The 19,683-nt window shown below is 39.8% G+C and overlaps 1 protein-coding gene across 1 annotated transcript in view; it reads left to right on the top strand.

The window, feature by feature from the left end:
- Window positions 1-19,269, top strand: part of DDX4 (DEAD-box helicase 4) — a gene marked incomplete at both ends in the record, with an annotated part of 30,544 nt that extends 11,275 nt beyond the window's left edge. Inside the window, 12 exons of the mRNA XM_084278505.1 lie at window positions 708-794; window positions 1,789-1,872; window positions 4,202-4,344; window positions 5,381-5,533; window positions 7,312-7,466; window positions 9,387-9,516; window positions 10,559-10,725; window positions 13,011-13,156; window positions 13,890-13,989; window positions 15,782-16,052; window positions 16,759-16,845; window positions 19,192-19,269. Coding sequence (XP_084134631.1) covers window positions 708-794; window positions 1,789-1,872; window positions 4,202-4,344; window positions 5,381-5,533; window positions 7,312-7,466; window positions 9,387-9,516; window positions 10,559-10,725; window positions 13,011-13,156; window positions 13,890-13,989; window positions 15,782-16,052; window positions 16,759-16,845; window positions 19,192-19,269 — 1,601 coding nt within the window. The remainder of the gene's footprint in view (window positions 1-707; window positions 795-1,788; window positions 1,873-4,201; window positions 4,345-5,380; window positions 5,534-7,311; window positions 7,467-9,386; window positions 9,517-10,558; window positions 10,726-13,010; window positions 13,157-13,889; window positions 13,990-15,781; window positions 16,053-16,758; window positions 16,846-19,191) is intronic.
- Window positions 19,270-19,683: the final 414 nt, after the last annotated feature.

Below are 19,683 nucleotides of genomic sequence, written 5' to 3'. Positions count from 1 at the left end.
CTGTGATAGGAGAGCTGCTAGGTCTCATTTAGAAAAAGGTGATACCACAGGTGTCCAGTTGAAGAGCAAAGATCAAGGAGTAGAGGAGAATGCAAGTTGAGTGCTTGCATCTTATGGAAGGCCTAAAACTGCCTAATCTAAACTGAGAAATAACCTTGTTTATGCATGTGGCTGTTTACTTCCTCTCCCTCCCCATCAGGATGGTGAATTGGGAAAGGGGTTAGAAATACAAATTCTCTAAATAGTAGGCATTGCCTGTCCCAAGCAACTGAAGAAGCAATTATGAGTAAAAAAAGATGGAAATTGATAGATCTGAAGGGCAGTTTTTTAAATCTTTTCTCCATAGGGTGCAGCAATTGTAATACTGCCTCACTCTCTACTGTACTGGCTATAAAAACAGAAGGTACAAATGCTGTCAGCTGTCTTATGAGTAAGGCAAGGGACTGAACTGATCTGCATCATAACCAGAGGAGGTAGATGGTAGCTTTTATAGCATATATGTATACAGTGTGAAATACTTCAAGACTGAAAGGTTCATTTACTTCTTGCAGGAAACAGTGCAACAGGAGAGCAGTAGACTCCTCTTGTCATACTTTTTAGTAAAATTGTATTGTAAAATAAGGACTGTGAAGAATAATTGCCAGATAAAATGCATTTGATCTGCACATTGAAAATTTGGCAAACTTGTGTGCTCTGTTGTCCTGCAGGTTTTCGAGAAAGGAAAGTTGCAGAAGATTCTAGTACCCAAAGTGGAGGTTTTAAAGGATTTCTTGGTGGCTTTGGAAAAAATGAGAGTAGGTTGTGGTTTTACTGACTGTTTTGGCTGGGAATGTGTATTTGATCATTGTTTCTGGATCTGCTTGCTTTTGGAGAAACACAAGTATGAAGGTTATCCTGATTTTAGCAGGGACAGAGTATATTTTCTTTGTGGCAGCTGTTTTAGTGCTGTGTTTGAGATTTAGGATAAGAATCATGTTGACAAAAGATCAGTGTTTTAGTTGTTGCCAAGAAGTCAGGCACTTCATAGCTTCTCATACTGCCCTGTAATGAGAAGGTGTGAGGCACCCATAGAGCTGGGAGGGGCCACAACCAGGGCAGCTGACCCAAGCTGACCAAAGGGGGGTATTCATAGCACAAAACATGTTCTGTTTATAACTTGGGGTAAGCTGAGGGACAGCCTGGGGCCTGGTACAGCTGCTGGGGGTCTTGCACAGCATTGACTTTTGGGGTCATTGCTTAATACCTTCCTGACAATGGCAAGTGGTGAATGAATTCCTTGCTTTGCTTGCGTGTGTGCGCTCAGAGGCTGGGCAGCTTGGGGGTCTTGTGTAGTGGCTAGAGGTTTCATGTAGTAACAACTCTGGGTGGAGAGAAACTATGCTGTTCATCACTTGTTTTGTGTGTGTATTACTAATATGTATTCCTTTTAATGTGTCCTATTCAGCTGTCATTATTTCAGTGCACAAGTTCTCACTCTTCCAGTTCTCTCCCCTGTTGTACTGGAGGGGAGTGAATGAGTGTCTCTGTAGTGCCTAATGGCTGGTTGGGGCTAAACCATGACAAGGTAAAATCTCTCAGGTAGCTTCTGTTCTTCAGCGGTGTTGTAGAACATGTATAGCACCTTTGAGAAATAATATCACAGGGAATAATACAACATTAGGTCAGAGTTACAGAGAATCTGTTGAGGCTGTTGCACTGAAGAGGTTTTGAAGTAAATATTAGCTTTAAGTAGAATATTTCATCATGCTAATTTTAGCCACTGCATCCACTACACTGTTTTACTTTCAGGTAATAAAGATGTGCGAACAGGCAAGCCTAATTCTGGCTTTTCTCCTGGCTGTAAAGGAAAAGAAGCATTTGGAGGTCGAGGAGGTGAGACTTGAGAGTGGTAAACCTTTCAGATTTCCTCATTGCTGATTTGGGGCTGTGCAGTCCCTTCTTAGATTTGCTAAATACTGTCATTGTGATTGTTCTCCTTGTCTGAATTAAGACCCTGTCATGAATGACAGTTTGTATGCCCCACAAAGACAGCTTGTAACTTGGGTAAATTTTAGTAATTGGGGTTTCAAAGCTGTTGTCTTCTGTAATTGTTACCTTGGTCCTACTACTGTTGGGATGGTTGAAGAACACTAAAGCAGAGATGCTAACCCCAAAATACAAGGCAAGCTGTTAAAAGCTTGCTCGGTTTTGAAACAGTTGCTCCAGACTTTTTCTACACTCGTGAATAAAGGGAAGTGTTGCTTTAGGATATTGTAGGCTGGCAAATAAGGTTTGTAGCTCTGAGAAGCCAGATCTTCCTGATGACTTTAATGTTGCTGTGTACGAAGGAATTTTTTCCTTCATGGCCCTGTCTTCCTTTACCATTGATGTTACTGTAACTTGTAACCTGTGTGTTGGGTAATCGATCACTCACAAAAGTCCCAAAATTAAAATTTAAAATACCATTGAACTACTGTAATGGGTAGTAGGCTTGACCTATTACAGAAGGTCTGCTGCTTTCAGGGAGCCTCAGTTAGGGACTTAACAAAAATACTTCCAACCTTGGTCAGGCCCATGGATTATTATCCACTTTTAATTTTCCAAGTAGGTAATGATGAAATCCATAAAAGAAAATTGAGCACTATTGAAAAGGATTTGAGGACCCTAGGACACATGATGCAAGGCTCTGGAGCACAGGTGTTTTTTTTTCTCCCATCATTCCTACTACAGGGAATGGGGAGGGGAGGGATGGAATGAGATAAGCCAGGAAATTAATACCTGGCTCCAAACATGGTGTTAGAAGAAGAACTTTGGGCTCTTTAAAAATGGGCTGGCTCAAGCATCAGCAGCCTTGCTTTCTAGGGATGGGGAGCACTTATCCCCAAGGAGTCTGGGAGCTGGATTATGGTCATAACAGGGTCGAGTGACTGTAAGAATCAGGGCAGCATGAAATCAGGGAGATACAGTGATGGGAGTCTGGTATAGACAACCTGGTCAGGATGAGGAAGCTAATGAGTTGTTTTTTAGACAACTGAGAGAAGTCTTGAGATTGCTAGCTCTTGTTCTTACTGGGGACTTCTCCTGGAAGTACAGTACAGCAGAGGAAGCAGTCTAGCAGGTTCCTGGAGTATTTGGAAAACAATTTCCTGACTCAACTAGTGAGTGAACTGACTAGGGAAGGTGCCTGCTGGACTTGTTTGTAAACAGAGAAGGCCTTGGGGATGTGAAGGTTGGAGGATGCCTGGGGCATAGTGATCATGAGCTGATATTCTTAGTACTGGGAGAAGTAAGGAATGGGGACAACAGAACAATCACCTTGGATTTCTGTAGGACTGACTTTGGACTGTTAGAAAGCAGCTTGATAAGATTCCATGGGAGGTAGCCCTTGAGGGCAAAGGAGCCCCAAGAGGGTTGGTTGCTCCTCAAGAAGGAAATCCTGGTGGCACAAGAACAGGCTGTTTCTTTCTAAGGATAAAACTTACCTACTTGAGACACAAGTTAGAGAACTGAATCAGCAATACTATAGGCATCTAAGTGATTATATGTAGTCATTAAAGCAAACCATGAAGGAATAGCAGAATCTCAGTTTTAGATGATACAGCATCTGGGATGTTATTTCTGGAAAAGAGGCTTGGTGTGTTTTACTTGAGTGTAAGTCAGCAAATAGAATGTCATGATCTGTATGTGCAGGAGGAGCTAAGGTTGAAATGTGTGATGAATTATGACACTTCTTGATGTGTTGCAGGTGTCAGTAGGGATGATCTTTTAGGTTGCTTACTTATCACAGTGTTTTTTGCAAATGAATTTAGCCTTATTTTGCTTTTTGCTTAGTCTTGAAATGCAAAAATGCAATTCATGAACTCTTCACATGAAAGTCAGTGTCTTGCTTCCTGATTTTTCTTCATTTGGAGTCCCTGTGAAATGGCTTCTGTTGCCTAACATTTTACTGAGAATCAAATAATTAATTTTACATCTCTTGAGTTTATTAGCTTGGAAAATAGCTTAAGGAATACAGGACTATAAATGTACTGCCATAAATAGATATTTTTTATTCTTGTGTATTGATAACTGCATTGCTGTTGAGTGGGATAATTTATAATATAAAGAGTTTTTGTGGTAGAATTGTCATGGTGGTAAAGCAAAGCCCAATTTCAATAGCTCCATAATTAAAACAGTTGAGATTTCTTTTTACTGGTCTTGAACTGAGTGTTGTCTTCTTAAGGTCCAAAGGTGAGTTACGTGCCCCCGCCTCCACCTGAGGATGAGCAAGCCATCTTTGCACGTTACCAGACAGGAATCAATTTTGACAAGTATGATGAAAACACCGTCGAAGTGTTAGGACTTGACCCTCCAGAACCATTACTGGTTAGTGAACTCAGTTTTATGTGAACATGATTCTGCAAGAATGTATTCTGATACTGACCTATCATATATCATTAAATATCATTAAAATATTACTGAAGCTTTTCAGTCTTGCGGGGGAACTGTCTTGGAAGAAGCTATGCAGCCCATTTGAAAGATAAAAAGTTGAATTCGGAATGATACTGACAAACTACAGAAATGGCCTCAAGAAAGTAATAGTGGGTGGACAGGAATTACAGTCTTTAAATTGGAGAAAAATATCCATTTAGACCTTGAAAAGAGGTCTTTGACAGCAGTTTCTGGAAAGGCTGCTAGGGGCATCTTCTTGAAGCCTGTTACTGGGGTATCTTTAAAGAGTGTAAAGTAACATGTATTGGAATAGTTTTCATTTGAACAGATATGTCTTTGAAGTAATTTCCAGCCCTGTTTTCTGTGGCTGCTCTTAATTTTGCCTCTATTCCATACCAGGTAGCTAGAATTTAAAAAAAAAAAGCTCTTTCTGAGAGAACAATGAGGAAAAAGGACAGAGGGTGTAGTAGCACCTGTGTTGAAGTGAAGATGCAGGGGTTTTTTAGTTTGGTTTTTTTTTCCCAATCTACTGAAAGGTTTTCTCACCAAATTAAATTGATTTTGTTACCTGTGATGCTTTTAGGTCCTGGATGTGGATTTTGCTTTAGCTTCCTTTACTAGCTTTAGCACAGGAGAGGTGTGTATCTCCTACATGAAGGCATGCTCCTTCATAGCATGCCCTGATGTGAGTTTACCTGCTTGACTGCTTCTGAGCAGTTTTCTCTCAAAACTAGTAAGACCACCTGAGGGTTTTCACTTTCCTCTAAACTTCCTGAATGGTATGAGCAGGTTGAAGAAACTTTCAGGGCTTCTACCTGTAGGAGCCTTCACCTGTAGGAATCTAGATTAAACCCCCTTCAAAGTTGGGTTTTTTTGCTCTGTGGGTGTCTGTATCCTATGGTAAGCATCTCTGTTGTTAAATTTTTAATGTTCATGGCTATGTACTGTTACTTTGTTTTTTCTTCCACAGACTTTTGAAGAAGCTAACCTCTCCCAGACTTTAAACATTAATATTACTAAAGCTGGATACACTAAACTTACTCCAGTGCAGAAGTACAGCATTCCTATTATACTGGCAGGACGGGATTTAATGGCATGTGCCCAGACAGGATCAGGGAAAACTGTAAGTATTTGGTATTGTATTCCTACTACTGGAAGTGTGTGACCTTGAACTTTGAGGTAGATACCACAGTCATCCAAATTAACATTAAACTATATGTCTCACATTTTCTTGTCTAAAGATTTGATATGCACTGCAGTGGCAGGGGTAGTATTAAGCACAGATATGAATGATAGATGGTTTGTTGCATTGTTGAGCTGTTTTTTCTTTCATTTCTGTGAACTAGTGTCTTGATACAGCTGGCCAGTCTTCAGGGTTGCAGATAGGGGTTCCAGAAGTATTGGCAGTCATAGGAACTGTTGATGAGAAAACAAAAACCTCAGCAGCTGAAAGTTGGGGTTTCTTTGGGTGTTGTGTGGGGTTTTGTGTTGGTGATTCTACCCCTCTACTCTGCTCTTACGAGATGCCCTCTGGAGTGCTGTGTTGCGCTGTGGAGCCTCCAGTGTAAGAGAAGCTGTTGTAATCTTGAGGGAGAAGGAGTGATAAGATGGTTTGGTAGTGTAAAATGCCTCCAAGCAGCAAGTCGTGGACTTAAGCTCTTTCATGTATTCCTGTGAAAGTTAAACTGGAGCCAAAGAGTCCTTAATCAGCTGTATCTTGGGCTGCATCAAAACCATTGTGACCATCAGGTCAAGGGAGGTGATTCTCCCACTCTGCTGTGCTCTCATGAGACTCCACTTGGAGTGCTGTGTACAGCTCTTGGGTCCCCAGTATACAAGACACAGGGAACTCTTGGAGCCAGTCCAGAGGAGGCCACAAAAATGATCAGGGGGCTGGAGCACCTCTCCTGTGAAGACAGGCTGAGAGAGTTGGGTTTCTTCAGCTTGGAGAAGGGAAGGCTCTGGGGAAGCCTTGTAGCAGCCTCCCAGTACCTGATGGTGCCTACAGGAAGTCTGGAGAGGGACTGTTTTATCAGGGAGTGTAGTGGTAGGACAAGGGGCTTTAAAGTGAAAGAAGAAAGATGAGACTTTAGGAAAAAAATTCTTCCCTATGAGGGTGGGGAGGCCCTGGCACAGGCTGCCCAGAGAAGCTGTGGCTGCCCCCTTCCTGGCAGTGTTCAAGGCCAGGCTGGATGGGGCTTTGGGCAACCTGCGATAGTGAGAGGTGTTCCTGCCTGTGGCAGGGGCTTGGGACCAGGTGATCTTTGAGGTCCCTTCCAACTCAAGCCAATCTGTGATTGTATGATTTGGAATTTAAGTAAGCTTTTTGCTGTTCACTGTGGAATTTTAGCTTTGTTGTTTTGTAGCTTCTTAGTTAATTCTTTTGAAAAAAAAACTCTTGTGTTTGGAGAGGGAGAAGTGTCCTAAGCCTAAAAATAATGCTCTGAATGCTTTTGGGACTGCTGAATAGATAGGGGTTTTGGGGGGACTAGTCTTAAAAGGGTTCTGGTACAGCAGTGTTCCAAACTGGTAAGTTGTAGTAGTTTGGAGAACAGTACTATATGATTACTGTACAAATCTAGTGATGATAATGTAAAACATGTAAGTAAATGTTAATGGATTTTTGATCCCTTTATCAATGTATGTGAGCATGATGTGTCAAAACTGCCTGAAGAACTGTTCCTGCATTATTAGACTCTTAAGGTGCAGGGGAATATTACCATGCTTTTTAAACAAAAAGAAGTAAGCTAGAAATACTTACAGTGCATTAATATTAATCCTTTTGTTGTCTGATTTCCTGGAGTTAGTAGTGTGCTGTACTATTCCGTGTTAAGATTGATATGTAGCTTCCAGTGTGATTGAAAATTTTAAGGATAAAAAAAGATGCTTTTTTTTTTTTAGGCAGCCTTTCTTGTACCAATTGTGGCCCGCATGATGAGAGATGGTGTAACTGCCAGTGCCTTTAAAGAGCAGCAAGAACCAGAATGTATTATTGTTGCCCCAACTAGAGAATTGATAAATCAGATCTTCTTAGAAGCAAGAAAATTTGTATATGGGTATGATACTACACTGGTGCCTGCTATTGATTATTGCTTTGACCGAATCAGTAGTGCTTAATTTCTTTCATGAATACTTTGAAAACAATTTCTGTACTAATCAAATGACTACAAATAGTTGAATTTAGATGGTAATACTGGCTAGCATGTTTCTAAGTATATGGCTAGGAATTTAAATTCTTAATCTTACTGATACTGGTGGAAGTGGAGGGAAGAGGCTTACTTCAGCTTGAAGAGGAGATTACTACTAAACTTTGTGTCATACGATCTTCACTGATGAGAAAAGAGAAATTTCTTAAATGATGTAACTTAAATTTTTATGTAATTTATACATAAGTCACAAATAACTGTATGAATTAGGGAGTTTTAGTTAAAGTGATGGTTTCTAGTGACTTTGTGCTTCCAAGTGTTGTCTTGGACAGAAATTTCACAGCTCAGGCAAGCTCTTTCAACTCCACCACTTGAAAATAAAACAGGAGGTCTAAATGTATCACTGAGCCCTTAGATGTTGCATTACAGTACATTTGTACTAGTTTGCCAGTGATATTTCTGTTTCTAAGTGATAGGTTTCACCAGTGCATAGGAAGAGAATTAAATCTGTATGTTATGGCTTGTTACTCTTATGTGGAGTGAAGAGCATTGCCAGTGAAAATCTGGTTGACTGAGCTAGACTTGCCTTTGTTGAAGCAGACTTGCGCTAAGAGGGAATCTGTGCTCTTGGGAGGTACCGTACATCGTATTGGCATCTCTGTTTACTAAGCATGTAGCCAAGAATAGCTTCTTAATGCCTAAAACTGTTCTAATTATGTGGCTAGTTCTATTCACTATACTATTTTAATTAGATGCAGGATATTTAACAATAAAATAGCTTTTGAAGTTAGAAAGCTTGTTACAGCTGCCTTGCAGCAAAGCATGATAACCTACATTTGGAGGGTAGTTAAGAATGTCAGGGTGTGAATCTGTTGTCTTTAAAGAATTCCATTCATACTGCTGAGTTCAGATTAATGATATTCTCAGCTTGTTGGTTTAGTTCACAAATAGGAATATGAAACACTTGTATTTATTGATAGTAGATTCATGTTGAAGAGTAGATAAACGTAGAGTCCTGCTTGTTTCTATTCTTGACTAAAGCTTCCTGAAAAGTTCCAGTTAAACGTGAATTTTTACAAGGTTTGTCTGATTCACCATTGCTGTGCATGAAGCTGAATTAGTACCTTTAGAGTATAGACAGCTTGAGTATGAAAATACTTAGGGTGTGCATGTAAAAACCTTAGCGGAAGGTTATAAAGATAAGCTTCCAAACTTGATTTTAAGCTGCATTAAGGTAATTTTTGTGGAGGTAGTTTTGTACAGCAGAAGGTCTGATACAGGTCTGCTTGTTAGCTCTAACCAAGAACTAGTAGGAAGAGGGCTCAGTAGTTAAGTGTTCAGATGGGCTCACAATCTATTGCAGCACACTGTGAGGCCAATGTAATTAGTTCCTTTATAATGATCTGCCTCTGATTGTTTTTTTTTTTTTAAGTTTTTCTTTCATGGTGTAGAAAGATCAGTTCTGAAGTTCTAAGGGAACATACTACTTGGTTCTGCTTTTTCAAAGCGTGCCATATATCAGGTATAAGTGTAACACTATTTGGCTCTTTCTGCCAATAACTTGAGTTGATGGGAGAAGGAAGAATGCAGGTGAAATAACGTTCTTAAGTTAGCTGTCTATGCAGTCTGCATTATTATTTAGTATGAACTGGAATTCTGAGGTTACGGTGAGGGAGTTTCTGGTCTTGAGTCTTATGATTATAAGCAGTACTGTATAATGGCAGAATTGAACTACGCTAAGCTGTTTTATGGTATATCTGAGTATTTCTTTACATGTCTTCGTGAAAGTACACTGCCTATTCACACAGTCTTTTTTTTTCTATATGGTAGAACTTGTATAAGGCCTGTTGGGATCTATGGAGGTACACAAATGGGTCATTCAATTCGTCAGATACAGCAAGGCTGTAATATACTATGTGCCACTCCAGGAAGGCTTCTAGACATCATTGGAAGAGAGAAGGTAAGGTCTTAAAATTTCGTCTGAATTCCCTAAACTCCTGTAGCTTTTTACATGCTGGTTTTCATGCTTCAGATTCAATAGAAGCAAGGATAGAGCAATGAAAACCGGTCAGTATGCTGCCTTTATAAAGGCACTTACTTTAAACATCAAGTGAGCTGCGCTTTTTTTTTTAATACCTAAATAATGTAAGTTTTTTTTAAAGAGTACTGTGATTCCAAATCTCTTCAGTCCCTTTCAGGGCCCATTGCAGAATTAGACCAGTCTAAATCAAGCTGACTGCAGTGTTATTCCGATTTTGTAGTTTAAAGAGATGGAAGACACATGCTCTCTTGGTTGTCATGGAGAATTCCATAGCAGATTTTTGATGTCCTGTTTATTTTGCTGTAATAGCTTTTATCAGTCTTAAACTTCGGTAATACTAATTCTTTTATATGTGCTAATACTGATTTTTATTTTTTAATATGAAAAAGTCCAGGTCTAATACTACATTTGAATTTACCATTATAAATTCAAAATGAAATTGCTACGTATTGTAATGGTGGCTCAGTGGTGTTGCACTGGACAAACAAAATTTGGAAAAACACCTCTTGTTAATAGAGTGGAGATCGGTTTTCTGTGGTTCTCAATCTTCTAGTCAAAATGACAGTCTTTGTCAGCAATAGTGAAGTTGTCCTTAAAACTGCTTTTTGACATAAATTTTATGAGAACAGAGTTTTTTAAGAATGTGAGTGTTAAATGAGAACCTTTCTAAAACTCAGAGTATGCTGAGTAATAGTCTGTAGGCTCCATCTCGGTTTACATTGCTGAACCAAGTTCTGAAGCATGGCAGTGTATGCATGCTATTAGAATGAGTGCAGCTTAAAAAGATAAGAAGAGGTTAAGATGCAAAGAAAAATGTAATGCATCTAGGTTTTTATTTGTGTATAATTAACTTCTACTCAAAAGAAAGAAATACAAGGTGGATTTTGATAATTAGGACGTTCTGTAAGTATTACACTGGCAGTGAACTAATACAGTTTCTCTTTCACTGAAATACTTCCAGATTGGTTTGAACAATGTGAAATGTTTGGTGCTAGATGAAGCAGACCGCATGCTTGATATGGGTTTTGGGTCAGATATGAAGAAACTGATTTCTTTTCCAAGCATGCCACCAAAAGACCAACGTCAGACACTAATGTTCAGTGCCACATTTCCTGAAGAAGTTCAGAGGTAAGTGAAAATGGGGATTTAGATACAGGTACACACACACAGATACCTGAAGATGTGTTTGTATAGAGCTAAATTTCTACAGACTTATAAGTGCTCCGTAGTTTAAAAGTTCATAATTTTCTAGCAGACAGTGAAAAGCTATGATGTTAACATTCCTTGCATAACCTTTTTTAGGTAACAGAACTCCTAGTAACTTGTATATAGATTAGGGGCCTAATTTACGTGGGAACTCTTAACTTGTGAAATTGGTCTGAAGGCTTTAAAATTCCAAGAGTCCTCATGTTGCCCTTTTTAGTTTCTTGTTCCTCACTCTTGTGCAAGCTCAAAACCAGTGATCTTGCTGTTTTGCAAGCAGCTCTGATAGTGCTGTCTTTGGCACCAGTACATAACATAACCAGGCATCCCAGTTACTGCTTACGTCACCAACCTTTCTGATACACAATTCTTACTAGCACATAAAATTTCTGTTTGTTTTCAGTAGTTTTAAAGTCATTTTCAAGGATGTATCTTAAAGCTCTACTTCTCATTACTCCTGAAGTTCCACTTTCCAGACTCTGAAATAAGAGTCTTCAACAAATGGTAATGGGGTTGCTGAACCTGAGAGTAACAGAACAAAGCACCCCATTCCCAGTAGGTGGATGGAAACTGTTCAGTATTTCCACTTCTGAAGGGAGACAGGTATCTTGAGTACTGGTAAATCACAGGAGTTTATGTTTCCATTTGAGCAATTGATGTAATTGCCTTTCTGATTCTGGAATCAGGAAACCTCAAGTTTTCCTATACTTTGCTATCAAAGTAACTTTAGACAGTAAATAAATAACTTTGGTAGTAGAGGACAAGGTGCTTTCTTTGGCCCCGTTGGGTTCAGACTCTCCTACACTTTTGTGAGTGTAATCAAATTTAATTTTAGTATACTGTGTGGTTTTGTACCTGAATTTGGGTGTCTGCTGTTACATAAACATTTGGCCTGATCACCAGTGCTCTTCCTGGGTACATGTGAGAATATTATGCATTTCCTACCTGACTGAACTTCAGCTGAACATTTGGGGCATTTTATCTCCTATTAGAAGGCCTTCTCTTCTGTTCCTTCCTGGTTTGGTTTTTTGGGGTGTTTTTTACTATTCTGTTTTCAAAAAGTTTAAAATTTACTTCTAGTTCAGAACCACATTTCTCTTTGAAATCTTAAAACAGTGAGACATTAAGACCAAATGTATTTAAGTCACTAGTAACTTGTTCATTTGCCATGAAAACCAGCTTTTTAATGGCAGTTACACCAGTAAATCAGGTAGTACATTCAAGTCCTTAGGGCAGTCTTTTAACATTTGTAGAGACTTTCCTCTTTTTTTTTGGAATTTGATCTTAATCTTGAGATTGTCTGGTTTTAGTTAACTTGTTCACCATCTGAATATTACTGCAGTGGAAGCTGCTTTGTGTCACAAAGTGCAGTTATGTATTGGTGAGTTAATACAGCTCAGTAAAACCCATTCTACTGGGTGTTCCAAGGAATTTTCTGTTTTGGCAAGTTTGATCTCTCAGATTACCCATGTAAGGCATAACTGAAGAAAGAACACTGTCTTTACAAATCTTGACCTTTGCTTATGACAGGTAATAATTAAATGCCATGTAATGGCATTTGTGTTTTGAAGTTGTGCTGTTGTTCAACAATCAGAAAGGATAGTGGTGTCTCTTGGAGGCCTGTTCTGAATTCTGTCCTGTGTGGGATTCTTCTTGGCACAGAATCATAGAATGGTCTTGGTTGGACGGGACCCTTTAGATCAAGTCCAGCCAGCACTAAACCATGTCGCTCAGCAACACACCTAACCATCTTATAAATGGAGACTCCGGCACTTTCCTGGGCAGCCCATTCCAATGCCTAACAACCCTCTCTGTGAAGATTTTCCTAATATCCAATCTAAACCTTCCTGGTGTAACTTGACACCGAAAAGGTCAGCCCAGCTAGTGATGAAATAGTGGTCTGACAACAGTTCTGTGAGTGTTTGTAATCCATTTTTTATTACAAGCATGTATATGTAACCCTTGAGATGGCCAGAACATGCAATGTTTCTATTACAAAAAGCTGCAAGGTTGTAATCATTCTGTGTGTTGTCTTCCTGATCAAGTATTTTTTTGTACAGCTGTTTAAAATAATACAGACTTTTTGACAAAACGCACATGTAAATACTGTGAGGAATGATGTACCTATTTGTTGTGGTGGTGCTTACACACAGGTAGAGTCACTTGCTCCTAAAGTGCAAATAAGTAAGTTAGTTTTGTTTATTTTGAAGGCTAGCTCATGAATTTCTGAAACATCAGTATTTATTCGTTGTGGTTGGAAATGAGGGTGGAGCTTGCAGGGATGTTCAGCAGACAATTCTTCAGGTTCGTCAATATTCCAAGAGGGATAAACTGCTGGAAATTCTACAAAACATAGGTAACTTTCCTTATTGGTAATTGTTTCCCAGGGAATACCTGCTACTTGTTTTTAAACTGGTGCTTTTGCTATTGACCAGGTTATGATTCCATTCTGTTTTGTGTGTGTACATGCTTTACAAGACTGCAGATGGGAGCTTGAGGCAGAGCTTGAAGTTCTGTGTTTTTAAGGCATGTCTCTGCTAGGGGTATTTGTCAAGATCTCATCTCTTAAGTACTAGCAAGCAAGCCTACCAGACATTCATGTTTTTGATATGGTCAGTTACAATATACTAGCATCTGGGAGTGTTATTTCCAGATTGCAGGTGTCTTAAATTGACGTGATCACTTGGGCCTACATTTTGTTAATAGCTGGGATTCTTCCAGTTTTTGTCTGAAAGGAATTTGGAGTTAAAAAATGGTCTGTGTGCCTTGCTGTTGAGCATTGAGAATGGTGTGCTACTTTTAGCCACATGCTGTAGAAAGATAGTGTATACTTGTCAGAGAGAAAAACATTAATTTTGTCCTTTTTTGGAGGAGAAAAATACAGTGCATTTGTTTTAACGTAGCTTTCTGTGTTGATGTAGGAATTGATGGATTGAATTCAGGTAGATAACACAAAGTACAATCATACTTTAAAGACTTCGTTATAGACCCATTATATTATTTGTCTATATAAGCAACTGCAGCTCTATGGATAGTGCAAATGCATCAGGTTTCAAACTGTAGTGGATCTAAACTCTTGATTAACATAGGTCCTGAACGAACCATGGTATTTGTGGACAAAAAGAGAAAAGCAGACTACATTGCAAGTTTTCTTTGTCAAGAAAAAATACCAGCCACTACCATCCATGGGTAAGTATTTTTCAAGTGAAAGGTAATATTATTAAGCAGAAGTCACTTAGTAGTGTATCTTACTGAGCTTTTATTGAGATTTCATGTTTGACCATATCTCTTTTATTTAGCTTGCCTTGTTTCAGATAGCCTTGTAATCCTCAGGAGCTCCAGCTGATTGAGACTGTAGTGTTTCTGAAGGCCAGTTCTCACACCATTAGCTGAGTATACATCTCTGTGGCTACACTTCAAATGCTGTATATGAACAGATGAAGCTAAACCTACTGCTAAAATAAATCAGTAGAGTCAGCAGTTGTTTATATGTAGTATACGTCATTACTTGTATGGTCAACACCAGACCTTTGATGTTAATGATGAGATAATAAAATGCTCGTGAATTCAGGTAGCAGTTGTGGACCTTCCACTCTGTCTTAACGGCTTCCTCAAAGTCTGAGGACTTTGAAGAAGCTGAGTCATGTACCATATAGATTTATAATGCTGTCATTTCTACTGCCTTGATGTGTTCATGGGCACAGCTTTTGCATGGTGAATTGGTTTGTAGTCTATTAATTAGTGTGGTGTATTTGAATGTTTACTGGAAACAAGGCGAAATAGTTGCTAATTCCAGGTCTAACCCCATCTAAAAAGATGGTATTTCTCATATTAAGCAGGAATGTAGTTCTGTAGTGTGTCTTTGTATACCAAAATAATAGCACAACAAAGTGAATTCTGAGATTTCCCAGTGATCTGTAGCACATGGATGTAAACTGGCAGTATTTTTCATCTTTTAATAGGAGGAACTAGAATTCTTGTCTATAAAAGGGTGTTTTGGACAGTGTTCTGACAGACATCAGAATATCTAGGTTGTAGATGGGCTAAAACGATCTGAGCATGCAGATAGAAGATGCTAGTGGTATCCTGTGCCCTATCGGTTTTTAGGGTGTGTGAAAGGCTGTTCTGAGAAGATCAGGCCTTCTGGTTTTGGCTAACCTTGAATTGCTACTCCACAACTGACTTGTGTGCTAGGAGGTTCTGAACGCATTTCTGTAAGTTAAGGTATACTTACAAAGAGACAAACAGGTTCTGTGGAAGCTGCTGTACTGTCATGAATGTTACTGATACTTGTGTTTTAAGTTCAAGTTAGTTGTTCTCTGGAGCAGTGGTCATACCAGACTTCACTAAAAGTCCTATGTTAGATTCAGAAGACCACTAGATTTTAGCTTTCTAATTTGTTCCTTAATTTGGACAGCCATGAACATGAGTTAAACTCTGATCTACTCTTCTACTTAAGTACTGGCTAATCTGTCAAATTTCTTCTAAAATGCAAATCTACTTTTGCCATGATGGTAAGCAAAAGGCAAGTTCTTTACTGTTGGCTGGCTACACTTTCTGGTCTTATCTGAAAAATGGCCTATGGAGAGGAGTGTAGGTAGACTTCATCTTTGCTATTCTGGATCCCTGCAGTAAAGAAGGGCTTCTAACTATGACATTAAGAAACAATGAGTTATACAAGTGGATCTTATTAAGGATTTAATGAGTTTAATACATGACTGTCCCTGGTTCTTGAAAAAGAAATTCTCTAGAGCCTTACGTTAAAATAATTGCTGCATCTTACTTGTAATCTGTTAAAAATTCATAACCTAAGCTTTGGTAGTGTTTGTTCTTTGTGTTCTGTGTTGGTTTGGTGATTTTGGGAGGGTTTGTATGTGGGTTTTTTTCCCCCTGAGAGCTGCTTCTGGCCATGTTTTAACTTGTATCACATAATACTGAAGATTTTTTGATATACCCATTTAAACCATTGTTTTCTTTGTAGCGATAGAGAACAGAGAGAGAGAGAAATAGCTCTTCAGGATTTTCGTTCTGGGAAGTGTCCAGTTCTTGTGGCAACTTCAGTGGCAGCAAGAGGTCTGGATATTGAAAATGTTCAACATGTTATTAATTTTGATCTTCCTTCCAACATTGAAGAGTATATACACCGAATTGGACGAACTGGTCGTTGTGGGAATACAGGCAAAGCAGTTTGCTTCTTTGATAACAATACAGATGGTCATCTTGCACAATCTCTAATTAAAGTGCTCTCAGGTGTAAGTTTCAAATCTTAGTGTTTAAATTTTTCTGTTCTTTAGGATGTCATTTTACAGTACTGATGTGCTGGCTTTGGTTGGGATAGAATTAATGTTTCATAGCAGCTAGTACAGGGCTGTGTTTTCAGTTTATGCAGGTGTTTTTGTTGGTGCTGAACATTGCCCATACAGAGCCAAGGCCTTTTCTGCTCCTCAACCCCCACCAGCAATGAGACTGGGGGTGCATAAAAAGTTGGGAGGAAACACAGCTGGGACAGCTGACCCCAACTGACCAGAGGGATATGCCATACTATATGACATCATGCTTTGTACATTATGGGGCTGTAGGAGGGAAAAGGATGTTTGGAGTGACAATATTTGTCTAGTCAAGTAACTGTTACGTGTGATGGAGCCCTGCTTTCCTGGAGATGGCTGAACACCTACCTGCCTGTGGGAAGTGGTGATGTATTCCTGTGTTGCTTTGCCTGTGTGCGCAGCCCTTGGTTTACCTACTGAACTTTGTTTATCTCAACCTGTGAGTTTTCTCACTTCTACTCTTCTGATTGTCTCCCCATTCCACCAGGGCTGGGGGATGGTGAGCAAGTGGCTGCATGGGCCTGTTGGTGGTAAACCACAACAACTGTTATTTTTTCATATAGCTATGGAACTCTTAATATTAATTGATAAAGCAGTCAAAATTCCAAAATTATTTTTTCTAATTATGTAGGCACAGCAGGAAGTTCCTGTTTGGTTGGAGGAAATTGCTTTTGGCTTTCAAGGAGAAAGAGACCTTACATCAGTTAATACCCAAAGGGTAAGTCTGGAAATGAACTGTAAGTCCTGACTTTTAGAAAGTTCTCTCAGTACAAAAGTGTGTTTAGCAATATGCATCCAGAGTAATGCGCTGATGCTGTGTTGACTCGAACCGTGTCCCATGTTCTAGTTGTGCATCTTCAGAGTGCTCAGTGTATCTGGAACTAATTTTGCACCACAGGGTTGACTTGAAGTCTTACTAGTTGGCATTGGTCGATTAGTGTCAAGAATTACTTTGTGAAAGAAAAGTACATTATGCAAAGGATGTAGTTCCAGAAGTTTCTCTGCTGCACATGTAAGGGAGGAGAACATCAAGACTAGTCTCTGTGTGTTATAAAGTGGTCAGTCAAGTACTTGTTTGGTGTGGTTCAGCCCCAGGCAGTGGCTGAGCACCACTGGCGCCCCTCCCACAAGGTGACAAACAGACAAAGTCCCACAGGTTGGGATAAGGATGGTCACTGACATAGCACCTCAAGGAGAACAACAGAGCCCATGATAGAACACACACACACACACACACAGTGATAATACAGAGCTCTTTACTGACAGTCTGATGCCCAACCACACTCATACTGTCCCCCAGAACCACGTGGACCTCCCCTTCCCTGACTAGCCCCTTTTATGGGGGCCTGATGTCACATGGTGTGGAAAACAGCCTGGGCCAGCTCCGCTCACCTGGGCCAGCTGCTAGGGGAAGTTAACTCTGTCCTGGCTGGAACCAGGACATCATTTGACTCAACTCAGCTAATTATAGCCAATCTGATAGATGTCAAAATCCTCTTGGATGAGGAGCCTTCTTGTCTCTTAGTGCTGCTCATACCAGATGTTAAATACAGCATAAGTAAATAAAACAGTATGGTGGCATAGATCTCAAATGACTGCACTAGTTTAGGATTTAAATTCTGTGCATGTTCCTACTTGGAATTACTTGTTTTCCAATTAAAGTTTGTATGTCTTGCTTTTATCTACTTGGAATTTAACGCCTTCATCAAAAACCTATCTCTGATCTCTTGCTTCTGTAAGACCTTTATCTCAGTTGCATTCCAAATGTTAATACTCTCTTAGAGACAACGAGAGAAGTAATTATTCTCACTGCTTACAGAGTATCTGAAGCTCAATTTCAAGCTAAGATCTTCCTTTGGTGGTTTGATCCTGGCTGGAGCCCAGATGCCCCCAAAAGCTGCTCGATCACTCCCCTCATCAGCTGGACAGGGGAGAAAATATGTAATGAAAGGCTCACAGGTCAAGATAAGGACAGGGCCGGCAGGGGGGGTGGAGATCATTCAGCAATTAAAGTCATGGGCAAAAGAGACTCAATGAGGAATAATTAATTTGTTACCTAATCAAAACAAGAGTGGTATAATGAGAAATAAAACATACCTTAAAACATGTCCACCCATCCCTTCCTTCTTACAGGGATGAACTTTGTTCCTGATTTGTCTCCCTCCACCTCCTAAGTGGCACAGGAGGACAGGGATTGGGGTTGGGATCAGTTTGTCATGTGTTGTCTCTGCTGCTCCTTCCTCCTCAAGGGGAGGTCTCCATGCTCTCTGCCCTTGTTCCAGTGTAGGATCCCTATTGTGGGGAGAGACCTACATGAACTTGTCCAGGGGAACACCCGTTCCACCATGGTCTTCTCCACAGGCTGCAGGGCATCTTTCTCTCCAGTTCCTGTAGCACCTTGCACCCCTTCTTGGTGTCTTGAAAGTTTCTTACACCTTCTCACTCCCTTCTCTGGTGGAAAAGTAGCTGCTTGTGGGCTTTTTTTCCTCCTAAATGGGATTCCCAGAGGTGCTGTGACCATTGCTAATGGGCTTAGCCTTGGTCAGTGGTGGGTCTGGCCTTGAGTTGGCTGGTGAGGCCTAGGGGGAAAAGCTTCTAGCTGCTTGAAGAAGCCACCCCTGAACCACCCTCCCTTCCAGAACCCCTCCATGCAAAACCACAACAATGACTAGCATTCATCCTTTTCCCAAAGGCAAGGTATTTTCTTAGGGAAATTAATGCAGATAGTCATTCTTACATAAGAAATGGAGAGGTAAATTCTTTCCCGAGGTTTTGTGAACTGATTTGTGTTGGGTATCAGAGCTGGTTGGTATTTAAACTTTGTAGAGGATTATTCCCACACATGATAAAATCTGAGATTGCTTAGAATCCATTAATTTCAGAGTGGGGTCTAAAAAACTTTATGTATACAAGCCTAATGATGAAAGAGCTTCCGTTTTATTTTTAAAAGATTGTATATATTGAGACATGCATACTGAAAGTGAAAATCGAATTTTAGTGGCTTTTACTGATAAATCATTGAAAGTGTTACTGATTCTAAACTAGTATGTGTTCTGTTTCCTAGAACAATGGAGGAATGGGCAATATGAAGCAGGGAGGAATGAAGATGTCTTCTACAAGTGCATTTGAGTCATGGGATTAAAACTTCAACGACAAACTAAATTTTATTCTGTTGTGCTTTAAGTAAATGGTTGCACTTAATGTTCTTTACAGTTGAGCTTTTGAAACACTTTGTTTAAACAAATATCAAACACTGAAGCTTGCAGCATGTGTATGTACTCTCTGATGAACACAGCCATGATTGTCACTTAATGTGGGAAGTCAAAACAGTTTTTTAGAAAACACTTCAGGTATTAAGCATTAAAACTTTAGGTGTTTGATATTTGGTAGCTAGTATGCTTCTGTAAGGTGATGGGGGGGGGTGTTAGTGGAGAAACAGTTTCCTTGAGCAGCTTCTTTCTTACCAAAATTCTGCATGGGAAGATAGCCTTGTGAGGACCTGGTCTGGGGAAGAGCTTTATGTAAAGGGCTTATGTAAACTTAATGTTTGCTCTTG

The sequence above is a fragment of the Gallinula chloropus genome (genome assembly GCF_964237585.1).
Source record: "Gallinula chloropus genome assembly, chromosome: Z".
Lineage (NCBI taxonomy): Eukaryota > Metazoa > Chordata > Aves > Gruiformes > Rallidae > Gallinula > Gallinula chloropus.
Note: the sequence above shows the minus strand (reverse complement) of the source record. Positions and strands in the feature narration are given on the sequence as shown.